Genomic DNA, 17,013 nt, shown 5'->3' with positions numbered 1-17,013 from the left:
TTACGTTGGTTTTTTTAAAATAACATATTTTTACATATTGAATCTCAGTTTAGTTGGTATTAATATTATTATTTATGTAGGAGGATGTGGGTTTAAGCGTGTTGAAATATATTTATCTTCTTATTAAAGAGTTGGAGAAGGATTATAGGTAGTTTTATGTATTAAAATAATAATATTTTTTTCCATGTAATTTTTGAATATATCAAAATGTCTAATTAATTCTGAATGGAGCTACGGGTTAATCGAATATTGTTTGGTAAAAGACGAAAATATACTCATTTTATGATTATGTTATTTGATGATATCTTTTATATAAAAAAAATAAACACGCATAATAAAAGTTGAACTCATGTATTTTTAGTTTTTTTTATATTTACATTTTACCATTCAATCAAAACTTTAATTATTATTTATGCTAATTTTTATAAATATATTTGTTACATAATTTTATTTTTCGTGTCATAAATCAACTCGCTATCAACTAAAAAGAATCATAATAAACAATTGAAGTACATTTAATATTTTTAGTACAATTAATTTTCTTACAATTTAAACTATTTTTATTAGTAATTTTAAACATTATGTTTCATTATTTATTATTTATTATTCTGGACGTACACTTATATTTTTAAATACATATTTTTCAATTTTAGTACGATTGAAATGTCTAACCCATTAAAAAAATTTATATTACGATTTTATTAGTTTTGAAAATTAAAAATATATAGTTTTTCCTAAAATTAAATATATTTTGTAAAATTAGTTGTTAAATCAAATTATAGTAGCGTGTACCCTTTTTTTTGGAAGCGTGCACATCAATTTTGATTTTTATAACACATTCTCCATTTGGGATTATTTTATTTATTATTTATAAAAGCCAACTCATATTTTTGATTTGTTTAGTCAACTCTTTTTTATTTTATATTATCTATACTTGCTGTAAAAACAAATCTTAATTTGCATGGAATTGCTTAATTAAATATATTAATGTGGTTATGGAAACACGTAATTGAATTTCTTTAAAAAAAAACGAAACACGTAATTGAATTTCTTTTAAAAAAAACGAAACACGTAATTAATATAAAAAATTCATGAAATTTAATTGAGGTTTTGTTATGAAAAGCAAAAAAAATTAAATATAAAAAGTATACATAATTTATGGTTTAATGTATAATTTTATATATAAAATTTTGATTTGATATAATTTTTATAAATTATTAACACGATTATTGATATAATATCATTTTATGTTTATATATTGCATACATAAATAATTATATTTATCCAATATAAAAATAAATTTACGTATTTAATTTTTTAAATGTGTATGATTAAATCAAAATTAAAGTTTTAAATATACATTTGAACTAACACAATTTGAATTTCAAGTGAATAATTGCACCAAATTAAACTTCATGTATAATTTTAAAATTTATCCTAAAGAAAAACTATACTATGAAAGGATAAACCATTTTCAATACGGTTTCAGAGTTGATTTAGGTATTTAGTTATAAGAAAGTTTCTGTATTATCAATTATTTTTTTATAAGAAAGTTGGTATAATTCTTGTAACATGTTTTTTAGTCTTAAGTATGTAGTAGTGTTTTTACAAATAATCTTAGGGATGGTTTTAGTGACTATTTTCTTCAGTTTGGTGGAAGCTCATTTATTTTTTCGATTTTTACTCGTCACGTTGGACCATCGGAAGCTGATTTTATTGTCATATTTAATGCTTATAATTCTCTAGATATGTCGTGCTTGAGTTGCGATAGAACTAATTGTCAACGTACCATGGTGTTCTATTGATACTAAGGTTGAAGCCTTTATTGTGTTGATGAAACTTGTCCTTCACCGCTTACTACGGGTGTTTATTATTATTTTTCTGAATTATACGGTACCATTAATAACATAATTAATAATTTTCTCTTTGAAGAATTTTTAATTGTATTCCACGTGTAAACCAATTCTGTTGAATTCATTTTTTTAATAGGAAAATAATATATAAAAAAATCATAGACCACGAGTTATTAAAGAATAGACAGTTTACTATTTATATAATCCATTAAATATGATAATTACGATATAAAACATAGAACAAATACGCAAATTGCTTTATCAATAATTAGATAAGTGATTAATATTTTAATGACTATACGTATAGATATGTCATGCTGGAGATATTTATGAAGCATTTGGTGTTATTTTTTTTATATATTTTTTCATATTAAATTTTCTCAATACTAATTAAATATAAGAACTTGAGATTGTGTTTTCTGGAAAAAGGCCAGTTGGGCCCATAATCCACTGAGTCTAAATTAGCCATGGATAGGGTTCAACTAGACCTGCCAATCCACTCCACTTGGATCTAACTTGAATTACTATTTTATTAATAAAATATTTTTTGAATTTAATGATAAAAGGTAATATAAATGTTATTATAAAAACATTTTAATATTTTTATTGTAATTTAAATAATAAAATGATTTTTTAAATAAATTCAAATCAAATCCAAATAAATTTAAATTCTAGAGAGTATGACTCAACTTTCAACTAGAGGCGGATTTGTTTTATGAACCAATCTGTTAAAAAAAAAGTACAAGTATACATAGATGAAATTATTACACTTAAGCGTACAATACCAACAAGTGAAGTCTATTCCCATAAAAGCAACCCACATTACCTTTATTTAAAGAGTTCAAAAACTTCAACATATACTCAACCACTATGCCTTGAATGGATCACTTTGCTTGCCCATTTCCCGCTCCTCGGTAGAACTATTTCTCTACAAAATATTGAAATGCGAGTGTGAGCTTTACAAAGCTCAGTGAATGCTCAAGGTTGCTATAATAAACCACATTATCCAAGGTTAATAAAAAGCATACTAAGGCAATAGTTCATGACACTTTTAAGCATGATACAAACAATTCAATAATGATATATTGGCTATTTGTGACTTGCAAAACCTATAGGAAAACACATTTCATTGGATAAACGGATCTCCTTATATCACCTCACTATAACACAAAGAGTATAACATGTCCTAAATAAAGTGTAGCACAAATCTAACACTCTCTAACACATCAACATGTCCCAATGGATGGAGTAAAGACTCAACATTCCCTTATCTCTCCAACATGTCCCATGTATTGAATAGATGTGTAAGCACTCAAATCCTATGACATGCCATGTATTGAATAGATCACAAGGCCAACATATCAGTTTATACACAAATATTTACTATTTTATGCACATTTACACTTGTTCATATTCAACATGTTCACAACATTATCTCGTTAATTTTTAATGCACTTTCAAGCGCCAACACAATGCTCAATAAGCCGCAATTGCTATAAATCTCATATGTGTACATAAAACTAGCAAATCACATGTCACATATTGCCATAAACATTTAAAATTTTTCCGTAATAGCTCATCATACAACACATCTCACAATACTTAAGCATTATTTGTAAAATAAATCAAGAATGAGTAAGAAGGCTTATAATTGGAACTTAGAATAGTCATTTAGGCTAACCTAAGCCTCCAATTAACTCATTGAATTGTGCTTACAAACAACAACTCCAAATCACTCACCGATTTAACTTTCGCTTGATTGTCGAAAGCTTAAACAAACTTCTCTTTATCACATCTAAACTTTAAAGAGCAAAAATTATCAAATCCTTAAAATTTCTTAATGATCTGTTAAATTAAGTTTAAAAACTTTTTAATCACTTCAAAAGAAGATGAAATCATTTCAAAATAGAGGTTTAACATAGAAATCCGAATTTCACCATTTTAGAGCTCAATTTCGACTTAAATCTTTAGATTCGTAGAAATCTCATTATAAATGATAAAATCTTGATTTGAAAAAGCAACATACATAAAAACATCATTAAGAATTAGAACCTAACCTTGATTGAAGAAGAAAAATGAATTGAAGCTTGGATTCCTTAATAATCCTTCAAAGAAGAATGAGAAAATTGACCAAGAAATTGAGAGTTTTCCTAAAAATTGAGTATTTGGAAGGTGAGAAAATCAAAATGACTTGGTTGTTTGGAGAGAAAAATGCATAGATTTGTGTTTGGAAAAATTTCAAATGAAAGGACAAGGGAGAAAAGAAAAGTGAGAAGGGTTTTAACAAATTAGATTAATTGCTTTTGGGCAACTCTCAAGTTTGACCCTTTAACAAATTAGTCCTCTTTTAATTAAAATCCCTTTTTTTTAATTCTTTCTAAATCCATTAAAAAAAACCATTTTAAAAATATTAGGCCCTCAATTTTCGAAATTAATTTCGAGATCCAGAGTGGATAAATGTATGTTTGTCTTTATATGGTTTTCGATTGGATACCCGGTCCACTAACCCAAATCTACAAGACCGAATTTTGGGATGTGACAGTTTTCTTTATTATTTCAACTTTTCTTCAATCTCCCCTAGAGGTGCTCATGGGCCTGGCGGCCCGGTCTGGCCCAGCCTGACTGTCCGCCCGAAATATGGGAGAGTTCGGGTAAAAATATAGGCCCAAAATATGGGTTTGGGCAAAAAAAATGAGGCTGGTTTAAAAAACGGGTCAGGCCTTGGGCACTACTTTTTTGCCTCGAGCCCAGCCCGGCCCGAATATAATAAAAATATATATTTTTAATTTTAAAATATTTTAAAATACTTTTTTTATTTTTTATTTTTAAAATAAATTTTTGGTGTTTATTAAAAAATGGGCCGGGCTGGGCTTAGGCTTAGGAATTTTTTCTCGGGCCAGGCCTGGACAAAATTTTAGGCCCATATTTTGGGTCGGGCTGGGCCCGGGCCTAGGACGCGGGCCGAAATTTTTTTGGGCCCGGCCTGACCCATGAGCACCTCTAATCTCCCCCATAATTTTTTTACTTTTTCTCAAAAGTTTTCCATTTTTCTTTCTCACCTTTGGAGTTTCTCTTATTAGCCAGGTATATATCAAATATTTTTCTTCTTTGTCCTTATGCTTCTTCACTCGACGATGACGGTACTGTTTTTTTTTTGTTGCACTAGATCCAAGTCTTTGTTTTAGAGAATAGATGACAATTTTTTTTAAATTTCTCTAGTGCAGCCATAGAAGCCGGTAGCACCCATTAAAAAATTATTTTTTTAAAACACATTGATATCGCCAAAAAGAACGGCAGCATCAAAAAAAATATTTGACATGTTTTTTTAAATAAAAATAAAAACGACAATGCTGCCATTGTCATTAATGACACATATTAAAATATATATTTTTCTTTTTCCCTCAGAATACGAGTATTTTAGCATGACATGTATGCACATTTTTATTGGTGTCGCTAATGACAACAACGACACCCAAAGAAATTATTATTATTTAAACAGGGCAATGATTGGGTATTTGTTAGGGGTGGTGCCGCCAATGACAATAACGACACCGAGATTTACTATAACAAATAGGTCATTTTTGTATATGATCAAGTGGATCATTTTCGTAAGTAATAAAACATTTTGGGTCAACTAAAAAAAAGCCAAGTATAATGTATCAATTTTATTCCCTTTAACCCCTACCTATATTTTCCATAAAATAAATTTGAGCCACCAGTAAAAAGGAATCACCGACTAAGGGTATTTTCGTCCTTTCGCCTATGTTCATGGCTCTCCTTAACTGTCTCTCTTAGTTTGCAGAGCTACCTATATGTATACACATATAAATGAAGTCTCCTCAATTTCCCTCTCCGTCAAAAGATTCATCTCCCCTACTCTAAATTTCTCTCTTTTCCTTCTTCTATCAATACTTTCTATCTCTGTAATTTTTTTTTCGATTTCTGTCTCTGGATTTTGATTGATTTCTATCCAACTTGTAAGTTAAAAAAGTTCTCTCTTTTTCAGTGTCATTTGTTGGAAAGATCAAATGTGATCCATGATCGTGTTTGTTTGGAAATTTGGTGTTCGTTTTATTGATTGAGGTCATTTTATGATTTGGGCATTTCTTAGCTTTCTTAGATCCGTTATTTAAGGAAATTTTATGTCTTGGATTGGATTACTATTTTTGCTGTTACTTTGGCTACATTTTTTTGCTTATTAATTGGATGGATCTGGACCTCTTTCCCTTGTTATACATACTGGAATTGGATTTAAAAAGATTTGATTTTTATTTTCTTAACATATTCGAAGTAGTAATCTTTTGTTTGTATTGGATCTGGTATTATGATGCTGTTGTAAACTTGTTGATCATTTTCTTCTTTATTTGTTGAACTTTGATTGCAATTATTGACTATAAAAAAAAAGGGAGTTTTAGATCATTTTTATTATTTGGATAATGAGATGTTTGAATAAATGCTAGGGAAATTCATACAAAAACAGATTAGAAAACAATATGGCATTGTGATTTGATTTCACTGTATGATATGATCCACCAATGCTCCCTGAAGATCTGTTTTTAAGGTTGTTTTTGCTTACATGTATGTTTGTCTTTATATGGTTTTGGACTTGTACATGTAATACGTAGTCCTAGATTCTAATTTCTATGTTTACGTTTTTGTGTATTTGTTTATGCAAGTTGGTGATGATTTTTATTATATTTTTTCCGTACTTCTGAAGTTAGGTTGTATACTTCTTTTGTTTTTTTGTAGAATTGAATATGGCTTCTTATAAACCCAAGAATATCCTGATAACTGGGGCTGCTGGGTTTATTGCATCTCATGTTGCCAATCGGCTTGTTCGGAACTACCCCGAGTACAAGATTGTTGTACTTGATAAGCTTGATTACTGCTCAAACACTAAAAACCTCCTTCCTTCCAAGTTATCCCCAAACTTTAAGTTTGTGAAGGGGGACATTGAAAGTGCTGATCTTGTTAACTATCTTCTTATCACGGAGTCTATTGACACAATAATGCACTTTGCAGCACAAACTCATGTTGATAATTCATTTGGGAACAGTTTCGAGTTTACAAAGAACAATATTTATGGCACTCATGTCCTACTTGAAGCTTGCAAAGTCACAGGTCAGATTAGGAGGTTCATCCATGTTAGCACCGATGAGGTTTACGGGGAGACGGACGAGGATGCAGTTGTAGGAAACCATGAAGCTTCCCAACTTCTCCCAACGAACCCGTATTCTGCAACAAAAGCAGGTGCTGAAATGCTTGTTATGGCATATGGGAGGTCATATGGATTACCTGTAATTACGACCCGTGGAAACAATGTTTATGGTCCCAATCAGTTTCCGGAAAAATTAATTCCCAAGTTTATCTTATTGGCAATGAGGGGGAAGACTCTTCCGATTCATGGGGATGGTTCTAATGTGAGGAGTTATTTATACTGTGAGGATGTTGCTGAAGCATTTGAAGTCATTCTTCACAAGGGTGAAGTTGGTCGTGTTTATAATATTGGCACGAAGAAAGAAAGGAGAGTGATTGATGTAGCTAGAGATATATGCAAACTTTTCTCGATGGATCCTGAGACAAGCATTGAGTTTGTCGAAAACAGACCGTTCAATGACCAGAGGTATTTTCTTGATGATCAGAGATTGAAGAACTTGGGATGGTCCGAGCGAACTGTATGGGAAGACGGGTTGAAGAAGACCATAAAATGGTACACTCAAAACCCTGATTGGTGGGGTGATGTGACTGGTGCGTTGCTTCCGCACCCAAGAATGTTGATGATGCCTGGAAGTACACACTTCGATTCCGAGGACGGCAAAGAGACATCATATGTAAGTGGTCCTAATCAGGCCCGAATGGTGGTTCCAACCCCCAAGGGCGGTAGCTCTCCCCAAAAACAATCCTTGAAGTTCTTGATCTATGGCAGGACTGGCTGGATAGGTGGTTTACTTGGTCAGTTATGCGAGAAACAAGGTATTGCCTTCGAATATGGAAAAGGACGCTTGGAAGATCGTTCATCACTCAATGCAGATATTCAAAATATAACGCCGACCCATGTGTTTAATGCTGCTGGTGTTACCGGCAGACCTAATGTTGATTGGTGTGAATCTCACAAAACAGAAACAATTCGTGCCAATGTGGCTGGTACTTTAACCTTGGCAGATGTTTGCAGAGACCATGGGCTGTTGATGATGAATTTCGCTACCGGGTGTATATTTGAGTATGATACTGCACATCCTCAGGGCTCTGGCATTGGATTTAAAGAGGAAGATAAACCCAATTTCATCGGTTCCTTCTATTCAAAAACCAAGGCCGTGGTAACTACTTTGGATATCTTTTTATTTGATTCTGGTTTTGTTTGTGTGCTCATAAACTCTCTCCAATATTTTCCAGGTTGAAGAGCTGTTGAAAGAGTATGACAACGTCTGCACCCTTAGAGTTCGAATGCCAATCTCATCTGACCTAAACAATCCACGCAACTTCATCACCAAGATTTCACGCTACAACAAGGTGGTCAACATTCCCAACAGCATGACAGTCTTGGACGAACTTCTACCGATATCGATCGAGATGGCAAAGAAGAACTTGAGGGGTATATGGAACTTCACAAACCCTGGGGTTGTGAGCCACAATGAGATCCTCGAGATGTACAAGACTTACATTGACCCCAAGTTTAAGTGGGAAAACTTCACATTAGAAGAACAAGCCAAGGTGATCGTTGCACCCCGAAGCAATAACGAGATGGATGCATCCAAGTTGAAGAAGGAGTTCCCTGAGTTGTTATCCATCAAAGAATCACTGATTAAGTATGCCTTTGAACCGAACAGGAGAACCTGAGCTTATTAAGCAGGTTTCAGCTTATAGATTCTATACTTTCTGCACCTAATATTATATGATCAGGAATATCTTTTAAGCTCCACTCTTTTGCTACCGTTATCTTCCACCAAATTAGTTTACTTGAGCTACAAGGTATTAACCTATGTTGCTTAGATTCTTCCATTTTTTGGAGTATACATGTCCAATCCATATTTTGAAGTATAAATATCTATACCCAATGCTCAGATTTGAGTTCTGTAGGTATCAGGTCAGGTGTACTATTTTTTGTATTTTGTTAGTTGAAATTTTTTTGGCTTTTAACACTCTTGAACTGGTTTCTAATGGAAGAATTTGCTTTATTGCATAAAATCTTATATTTGCAATTTCTTTTTCTATTTTCAATCTTTTTTTTTCCTTAAGAAATAAAAGAAATGAAAATACCATGCAAGTTGCTAACTTACCATATACACTTAATATGACTGGAAAAAGAAAATCTTAAACATTTATTTTGTGTATTGCAATTGCAAACCATGCTTGTGAAAGTCCAATTTTGTTCAAAAAAATGTTTTATTTTACATTTAAACACACTGCTAGCCTTTTACTTCTAAATTGTTAAACCAAGAATGCAAAGTAAAACAGCACTTTTAACTTGGTCAAATAATACTTAAAACTCCAATTTTTTTATACTAAAAAGTAATTTGCTTAATAATTATATTTCTCGAATATTTAATTCAGTGATTCACATATAATTTCTTTTATTAAAAAAATTGTGGGGGTTCAAATATCTTTTTCTTCTATATTATATTAGTTTAAGACAAATATTATATAGAATATAAATGTTATTAGAGGTATCTATAAATTAGAACGTGTTTATGAGACGGTTTAAGGTACAATAAAATAAAATTTGCCTTGATAGGCCCAGCAAGAACCTGAAAGGGCATTTCAACATGTATCTTAAGTATTAACTTGAAATAAAATAACTACATCAACCATAGCAAAGAGTTGCTTGAATTGGGGCATAGCTATATAAGCATTTGGTTCTTATTATCCTACAAATGTACATTCAATTTTAGCTCCTAAAGGAAGAAGTATAATACCAGAGCCACATTGAAACACCATTATCAGATATAAAATAACAGCTTGTCCAATTTTTTGATTATGACCCAAAGCTCAAGTGCTTCAATGCAATCAGATGCAATCTTTATTAGCTTAGGAAAAGATCCATGTACCTTGCATGAGAAACCCATCAAAAATAAGGGCACTAGCAAAACCAGCAACATAGGAAAATAATTTAACAAAGGCTTACTGAGAAGGGGAGGATTGGATCAATTTGCTTCAACGTAAAGCGGTAGCGCATAATGACTTGACGATGGTGTTGCATCTATTACGTTGATAACGGCAGTATATCATTAGAGATGTATAGAGAATTAGAAGCGTTTGTTTAAAGAGATAAAGTTGAATAATACACGCACCATCAGATTGCGTCCTTAACCAATCTCTTGTGCATATCAAAGCCTGTCGAGTATCAGGAGGCAGTGAACTTTGATTGCTATCAAGAATCCGACCTCCAGCATTGAATGCGAACTCCTGCGCAACGGTTGACATAGGAGTTCCTAGAACATCACGTGCCATCATTGACAAGATTGGATACCTTGGTGTGTGGACTCTCCACCAATTTAAGATATTGAAGTCACAGTTACGAGGAAACATGGGCTCATCTAAATATTTTTCCAAGTCCGATATTGCAGTTTGGCTCTGAGATGTCTCATGGAGGAATTTGTCAAAGCCCTTTAGTTTATCTCTAGTATCATTACTACTGCTAGGTAAGCTACTGCCAGGCAAAGCTGAACCCTGATCAATCAAAGTTGAGCAGATAGAGTATGCATTAAAGAGTTCCTTGATACCATCAGATGCTTCTTTGATTCGTTCTAAAGCAGTACTGCCGTAAATTTGGGAATAGTAATACTCAACCAACTTCATCTTGAATCGGGGATCTAAGATAGCTGCTACTGCCAACCCTAAACTGCACTTGCTCCAATATTTATCAAACTTGGCTTTCATCTTTGTTGCCAATGAACTAAGAAAAGCATCCGAGCTCTTGCACCATTCAATCAATTGGATGTGGACGTGACAAATTTCAGGGAAGTATATATTTGCAGTAGGACATTTGTTGCTGGAGAAGACATTAATGATTTCAATCAATAATTTCAAATAGCTGACAATGGAACTTGCCCGTTTCCACTCTTCATCACTCAAAGCAAAATCCGGATCAAGCTCTGGCAAGTGATGGAACACATTCCTGTATTCTACAGCAGTCTCGAGCATCATGTATGTTGAATTCCATCGTATAGGATAATCAAGAACTACGATCTTGTGGTTGTTGATTCCTTGTTGCTGGGCAATCTCATTGAACTTCCCTAGTATTGATTGTGAACTTTTAACATATTTAACACTTCCTCGAATCTTTTGGATCACCACTTGGAGAGCTTCAATGGCATCTTGAGCAATTGAATTTAAAACATGTGCAGCTGAGCGCACATCTAATAATTGCCCATTGCTTAAACGTGGCCTGCTTTCAGAAATCTGATCTTTTATTCTCAAGACAATGTCATCATTAGTCGAACAATCATCAAATGTCATGGAAAACAACTTACAGTCTATGTCCCAATCCATCAGACACTTGATAATTACATCTGAAAGCATGTCTTCGGTATGAGAAGAATCAAGTGTTAAGAAATTAAGAATCTTCTTTTGTAGTTTCCATTCATCATCAACATAATGCGCTGTCAAGCATACGTATTTAGAATTCTCAGGGGAAGACCACATCTCAATGGCGAGGTTAATTCTGCCTTGCAATTTACTTAACATATCATAAATTCTCTGCTTCTCCTTCATATAAATTTCCACACAAGACAGCTCAATGGTGCTATTATGGACAACATCGAACAATGGCTGCATATTCTTGACAAATACCTTGAATCCAACATGTTCAACCATGGCTAAGGGGTAGCCATGTAATATAATCATGCGGGCAAGATCTAACCGACTTCTCTCTGGGTCGAACCAACTGCTTCCAAGGTTGAAAGCTTCATCCTTTCTCTGGTCCTGCTCATACTTGACAATAGTGGGCTTCATATAGTCCTCCTTTCTCTGCCCTTCATCGTAACTGATATTTGCAATGGTAAGGGTATTTTCTTTTTTCCTTCTCTTTACTGCAAGTAGTTGGGAAACATCATAGTTCGATCTTTTCAAGCACCGCATTAAGTGATTTCTCAGATGGGTGGTTCCACTATTACTCGATCCACTTAATTTCTTGTTGCAATGAACACATACCGCGTAACATATGTCGGCTTTCTTAACCCTTTCAAAGTGGTTCCACACAACAGAAGTCAACCTTTTTGGTTTCTTAGCAGTGGATTCATTAGCCACTTCCATCGCATAGGCTCAAGATGAACCAAAGCCTGCATATTTAACACAAAGTCATATGACAACATAGTCGCCTTTTGAAAAATAAAGAAAATACTTCACAACACAAATTCAGGATGAGAAACATCAAATGTGGAACAGAAGAATCATTGAATATTATCAAATAATCCTAAAATGCAAGTGTAATTATATCATTAAGTGTTAATAAAAATTAGATTGAATATCAATAATAGGAAAAAAATGCAATTTTTTTCCCAAGTGCTGCAATATGCAAATTGGTGTAGCTTTAATAGCATTTTAGTTGTCTTCAATCTTGTAGAAGAAAAACTATATTACAAATTTGCATCTAGGATAAGTTGAAGTGCAGAAAAAAAAAACTGAAACTTTAGAAGGGTAGAGAGATAAACAAAACCACAGGAGAGAAGTTACACGATATGAATTCAATATTTAATTGTTCGGATTGCAACCAACAAACAACAGACATATCGAGAAACTACAAGTTTACATACAATTAAGAGAGCCTGTGAACATGATTTGTCCCCCCCCTCCCCCCAAAAATGATATATATATACTGGAAACGTCAAACAGAATTACATTATTTACTTCCAATTTCTTCTCAAATCACCCCTCCGCCCCCCCCCCCCAAAAAAAAAAAACCAACACTCGCGCATACACTCTTTCAAGAGAAATGAAAAGTAGGTTAAGAGAGAATTACTAGTGATGATTTATTTTCCCTCTTCACTTCTATCTTAAATCTGCTATCAAAATGAAAATAATTTCACAAAATCTCTCTACTGGACCAGTGTCAATAAAAAGACACGATAAAGAGGAAATCATGTTCAAATTGATAGTAACATATCAGTCATCTTCTTTTCAATAACTCAAACCTGAAAATTAGGAGAGGCTCTAAGCCACCTTGAGGCAAATGTTTTAATCATATCTTAGTTCTTTCTATATATAAGTATTTAATACGAGGCTAATAACAACAAGCCAAAGGAAGAGCTCATAATAGAAAAGCTTTAGAGTTCGGGATTTCGTCCAGCAGGTACCAATGGAAATTAAAACTTCTTTAGCTACCCTCTTTAGTTACTTGGAGAGATATTATTTTCCAAATTAGCATGTTTCCATTGTAATCTATAAACTCTTATTCAACTAAACAAGCAATTCTTTTTTTTTTCCTCTTGGAATGATATTTATCTAGAGCTTTTACAATAACATATGGATTATGACCCTTGATAAAAGAATTAAACACACAACACAATATTTTAAAAACCCCACAAACTACAGAAAAAAGAAACAATTAGAAAAGAAATTCCTAAAGAAGTAAACTTTTAGCCAAATTCGTAAAGGGAAAAGAAAAGAAAAGAAAAGAAAATGCTCTAAATTATAATAAATATTATGAGGAAAACAACATAAACCCAACAGAGATGAAAATGTAAAAGCTACCAAAATCAAACACGATTGAAGATAAACAATTCTAAAAAAACCCAAACTTTTAATTAAATTCTTTTGAAAAAAAAAGGGTTCTTCTAACGAATTAAAGTCAAATATAACAAAATCCCAACAAAAGTAAACGCTAAAAAGCACCAAATTTACATTCAATTCAGATAAATAAAAGCTCAATCGACCAAGCTTTTAAAATTAAAATTAAAACCCATCAAGAGAAATTTTTTTATTTAACATAATAACAAAGGGGTTCGATCAAAATTCGAGTAAATAAAACACATAATATTAAACCCAGAAAAAAGAGAGAAAATTATACCCAGATAACCAGATTGTTTAGCAGAGACAAAAAGCTTAGCTCCACAGGTTGGTCCAACCGGATGATCCGAGAAGGGTATTAGGGTCTGGATTCTGTTGATAACAGACAAAAAAAACAAAAGGAGAGAGGGAGAGAGTGGATCGGAGTTTGGACTTTGGATTATGGAGGAGAGTTTGGGTCAAGATCCGAATAAGAGTTTGGGTGGATCTGTTGCTGAGAGACACTTGTTTATTTAGGGGGAAATATCAAAAACAGCCCCTATACTTTGTTATGTTACCTGGATAACAGCCCATTTTTTCTTTTAAAATATACTCCAATTTCCCGTACTCTTTTCAGATTTAGTCCCCTTTTATCTCAAAGAATTTAGTTCATCTATTTTTCTTTCAGTTAAATTTTTTCTCTTAAATTTGTTGAGGTAATATTTTGAAATAAAAAAAAGAACTCATTTCGTTTCTCATGTAACAATGTCAATTATGAGTTAAATTTAGGTTCATTGCAATCATCAAAATTTTTTTTACATAGCTAAAAAGAAAACATCACATAATTTTGATTGACTGTGTCTTAGCTTGATTGGCATCAATATAATTACCCGTATGAGAAGACATAGGTTTGAGCACGCTAAAATGCCTTCATCCTCCTATTTTAGGGTCGAGAATGGATTATAGATAATTTTAGATATTCTATAAAAAAAAGATAAAGTATTTAATTGAGTTTACAAGAGAAGTTAATATTTTCAAAACTAAATTTAAGTTATACATTTATAATTTTCAAACTACGATAATTATATATACTATTTTTTTCTATAAATGTTTTAATTTTTTATTTTAAATAAAACCAATAAAAATACATATATGACAGGATTCGAACTCATACTAATTAAATTAATAATCTTTTAAACTTACTACTCAACCAAAGTTTTAGTTTACTTGCTTTATACATTTTTATTTTAATATGCACAATTTAATCTAACTTTTCTCTTTTATCGTCTTACATAATTCGTTTGTTATTATTAATTAGTTTCAAAAAATATATTTTATTATTTATTATAGTTATTTTTAAAACATATTTATATATTTTAAATATATGTATTTCGCGTATTTGCATGTGATAGAGTTTTGACATTTTCTATTTTGAAAAATAACTTAATTTAATATATAAATGTAATAAATAAAGGGAAATTTTTGGCGGAAACCAAGCATGTTTGGACCAATTTTATTTATTTAATATATAAATATTAAAAAAAAACGCTTATGTGAAAAGAAGACATCTAAAATTTTGCTTAGTGAGAAAAAGGAATGGTGGGGTGAAAGGAAAAAAGAAAAAAATGTATATTTTTTTTTTGGGCTTAATGCTAAAATCTTGGGTAAACTATGTGCAAGGACACTAAATATTACTAATTTATATTTTGGCTACTCAACTTCTTTGTTTGCACCGCCTACAGCAATTAAAACTTTCTTTCTCTTCTCTTCTACTGTTCATTTTTGTTATGAAATAGTTTTGAATGTCACGGATATGCAAATCCAAAAAGCTTTCTTCTCCGATCTCTAACATCGATTGTCAAATTGGCTTGGATATAAGATATGTTCTTCTACTCGTTGATGAGTACTGATTCCATCATATGATTGTCGAATCATCACTTGGAACTTGCTAATTATACCTTTTTTGTTTTAAAAAGAAAAAAAAAGAGAAGAAAATTCAACAACCCAATGACTTAAATAAAAGCTTTCAAATAGTTTAGTGACTTAAATGAAAATTTTTGAATAGTTCAGCGACCATTTTGTAACATTTTAAAGTTGAGTAACCAAAACATAAACTTACTAATAGTTTACTACCTTAGGTGTTGTTTACCCTAAAATCTTTTGTCAATTTGACCCTGTTTGTTTGAGCTAAATTTGGCTCTCAACATTTTAAAATGAGTTGAACTTGATAATACCTTTTAAAAAGAATTAAATTGTTGTTTTTTTAATAGAAATATCGACTAAAATATTGAAATTTTAAATATAATAGCCTACATGGCAGTCAACGTATATTTTATGCTAACTTTTTTGAATTTTATGAACTCTTATATTGTTTTTGAATTTTGAATTTTTTATTTTTTAAACATTTTTATAAATTTTAATTATTTATTAACGTGATATATAAAAAAAATTCAACTCTTTTTTAAAAAATTCTTTTTTAAAAAATAATTACCAAATTTAACTTTAAAATATAATTACCAAATTAACAAAAAAAAATATAAATATTCATTCTACCTAAATTTATTATTACATAGGTATACAAATCTTTTATGCGCTCAGATATTTGTATATTTATGTAAAATATTTTCTGAATTTATTTTTTAATCTAGTTTTTCATCTTATATTTTTGCATATTTTATCGTAATAATTTGATTTTAATTTTTTAAACATTAAAATTTTTAATAGATAAAAAAAAAATCCCCTAATGATTTTATTTAAAGAAATCTTGTAAATAATATATTCAAAGTAGTTGGATCGTAAGTTAATTTGTTTGTCGATTTTATCCGACTAATTAAAATTGTTTTAAAAAATTATTTAATCACTATTTTTATATTAATTTTAAATGAAGTAATGAAAGGTTTATTGTCACATCCTTTCCTGGATCAATTTAACATTCTGCTTAGAACATATTATTTATTTATTAAATCGATTTAATATTCGTACCTAGCAAGATTCTTTTTTTTTTTAAATGTATCTAAAATTTTTGGTATGATTATTCATAAATCAGTTTAAAATCCATACATATTTCTCAATAATGATCATAAATTTAATATTTGTATCCCTTTAATAGCATTAACCAGCACCAACGAAATTTGGAAAGGGCTCGAATTGGTCCCTTTGGAACCATTTCTCTTCGTTGTACACCATATGAAAAAACACACACAAATATGACATGTATGTTGAATATATCAAAATTTATATAATATAAATTATTATTTTTTCAAAAATTTTATAAATATAAAATATTTTAAATACGATTATCATGAAATATATATTAATCTATGTTTTCATTATTCACTGCGCATTTTCCCTCACAACATTGATATATACATTATTTGCAAGAGTTAAAAGCTTGGCTTAATTGAAACCCTCTTTCTTACCATCTAAGAGAAGAAAATGAAATTTCTTTAACCACTAA

General features: G+C 31.2%; 2 protein-coding genes across 2 annotated transcripts; one reads left to right on the top strand and one right to left on the bottom strand.

Annotated features, from left to right (window-relative positions):
* Nucleotides 1-5,589: 5,589 nt before the first annotated feature.
* LOC121223447 (trifunctional UDP-glucose 4,6-dehydratase/UDP-4-keto-6-deoxy-D-glucose 3,5-epimerase/UDP-4-keto-L-rhamnose-reductase RHM1) lies at nucleotides 5,590-9,038 on the top strand. Its single transcript, XM_041104911.1, has 3 exons — nucleotides 5,590-5,830; nucleotides 6,603-8,170; nucleotides 8,247-9,038. The coding sequence occupies exons 2-3, from the start codon at nucleotides 6,611-6,613 to the stop codon at nucleotides 8,688-8,690; spliced, it is 2,004 nt and encodes a 667-aa protein (XP_040960845.1). The 5' UTR covers nucleotides 5,590-5,830; nucleotides 6,603-6,610; the 3' UTR covers nucleotides 8,691-9,038.
* A 567-nt stretch (nucleotides 9,039-9,605) lies between these two features.
* Nucleotides 9,606-14,039, bottom strand: LOC121202889 (zinc finger BED domain-containing protein RICESLEEPER 1). Its single transcript, XM_041104910.1, has 4 exons — nucleotides 13,858-14,039; nucleotides 10,142-12,130; nucleotides 9,976-10,050; nucleotides 9,606-9,898 (listed from the first exon to the last, which is right to left on the bottom strand). Exons 2-3 carry the CDS (start codon nucleotides 12,102-12,104, stop codon nucleotides 9,995-9,997), a joined length of 2,019 nt encoding a protein of 672 aa, XP_040960844.1. The 5' UTR covers nucleotides 12,105-12,130; nucleotides 13,858-14,039; the 3' UTR covers nucleotides 9,606-9,898; nucleotides 9,976-9,994.
* Between the last annotated feature and the right edge of the window lie 2,974 nt (nucleotides 14,040-17,013).

This window comes from Gossypium hirsutum, chromosome D11 (genome assembly GCF_007990345.1).
Source record: "Gossypium hirsutum isolate 1008001.06 chromosome D11, Gossypium_hirsutum_v2.1, whole genome shotgun sequence".
Classification (NCBI taxonomy): domain Eukaryota; kingdom Viridiplantae; phylum Streptophyta; class Magnoliopsida; order Malvales; family Malvaceae; genus Gossypium; species Gossypium hirsutum.
The sequence above is the reverse complement of the archived record's forward strand: the minus strand, read 5'-3'. Positions and strand labels throughout refer to the sequence as shown.

Coding starts and splice junctions, on each gene's coding strand:
- LOC121223447 (XM_041104911.1), top strand. CDS start 6,611: ATGGCTTCTTATAAACCCAAGAATATCCTGATAACTGGGGCTGCTGGG. Junction 8,171..8,246: donor ATTCAAAAACCAAGGCCGTG/GTAACTACTTTG, acceptor AATATTTTCCAG/GTTGAAGAGCTGTTGAAAGA.
- LOC121202889 (XM_041104910.1), bottom strand. CDS start 12,104: ATGGAAGTGGCTAATGAATCCACTGCTAAGAAACCAAAAAGGTTGACT. Junction 10,051..10,141: donor GTTAAGGACGCAATCTGATG/GTGCGTGTATTA, acceptor TCAACGTAATAG/ATGCAACACCATCGTCAAGT.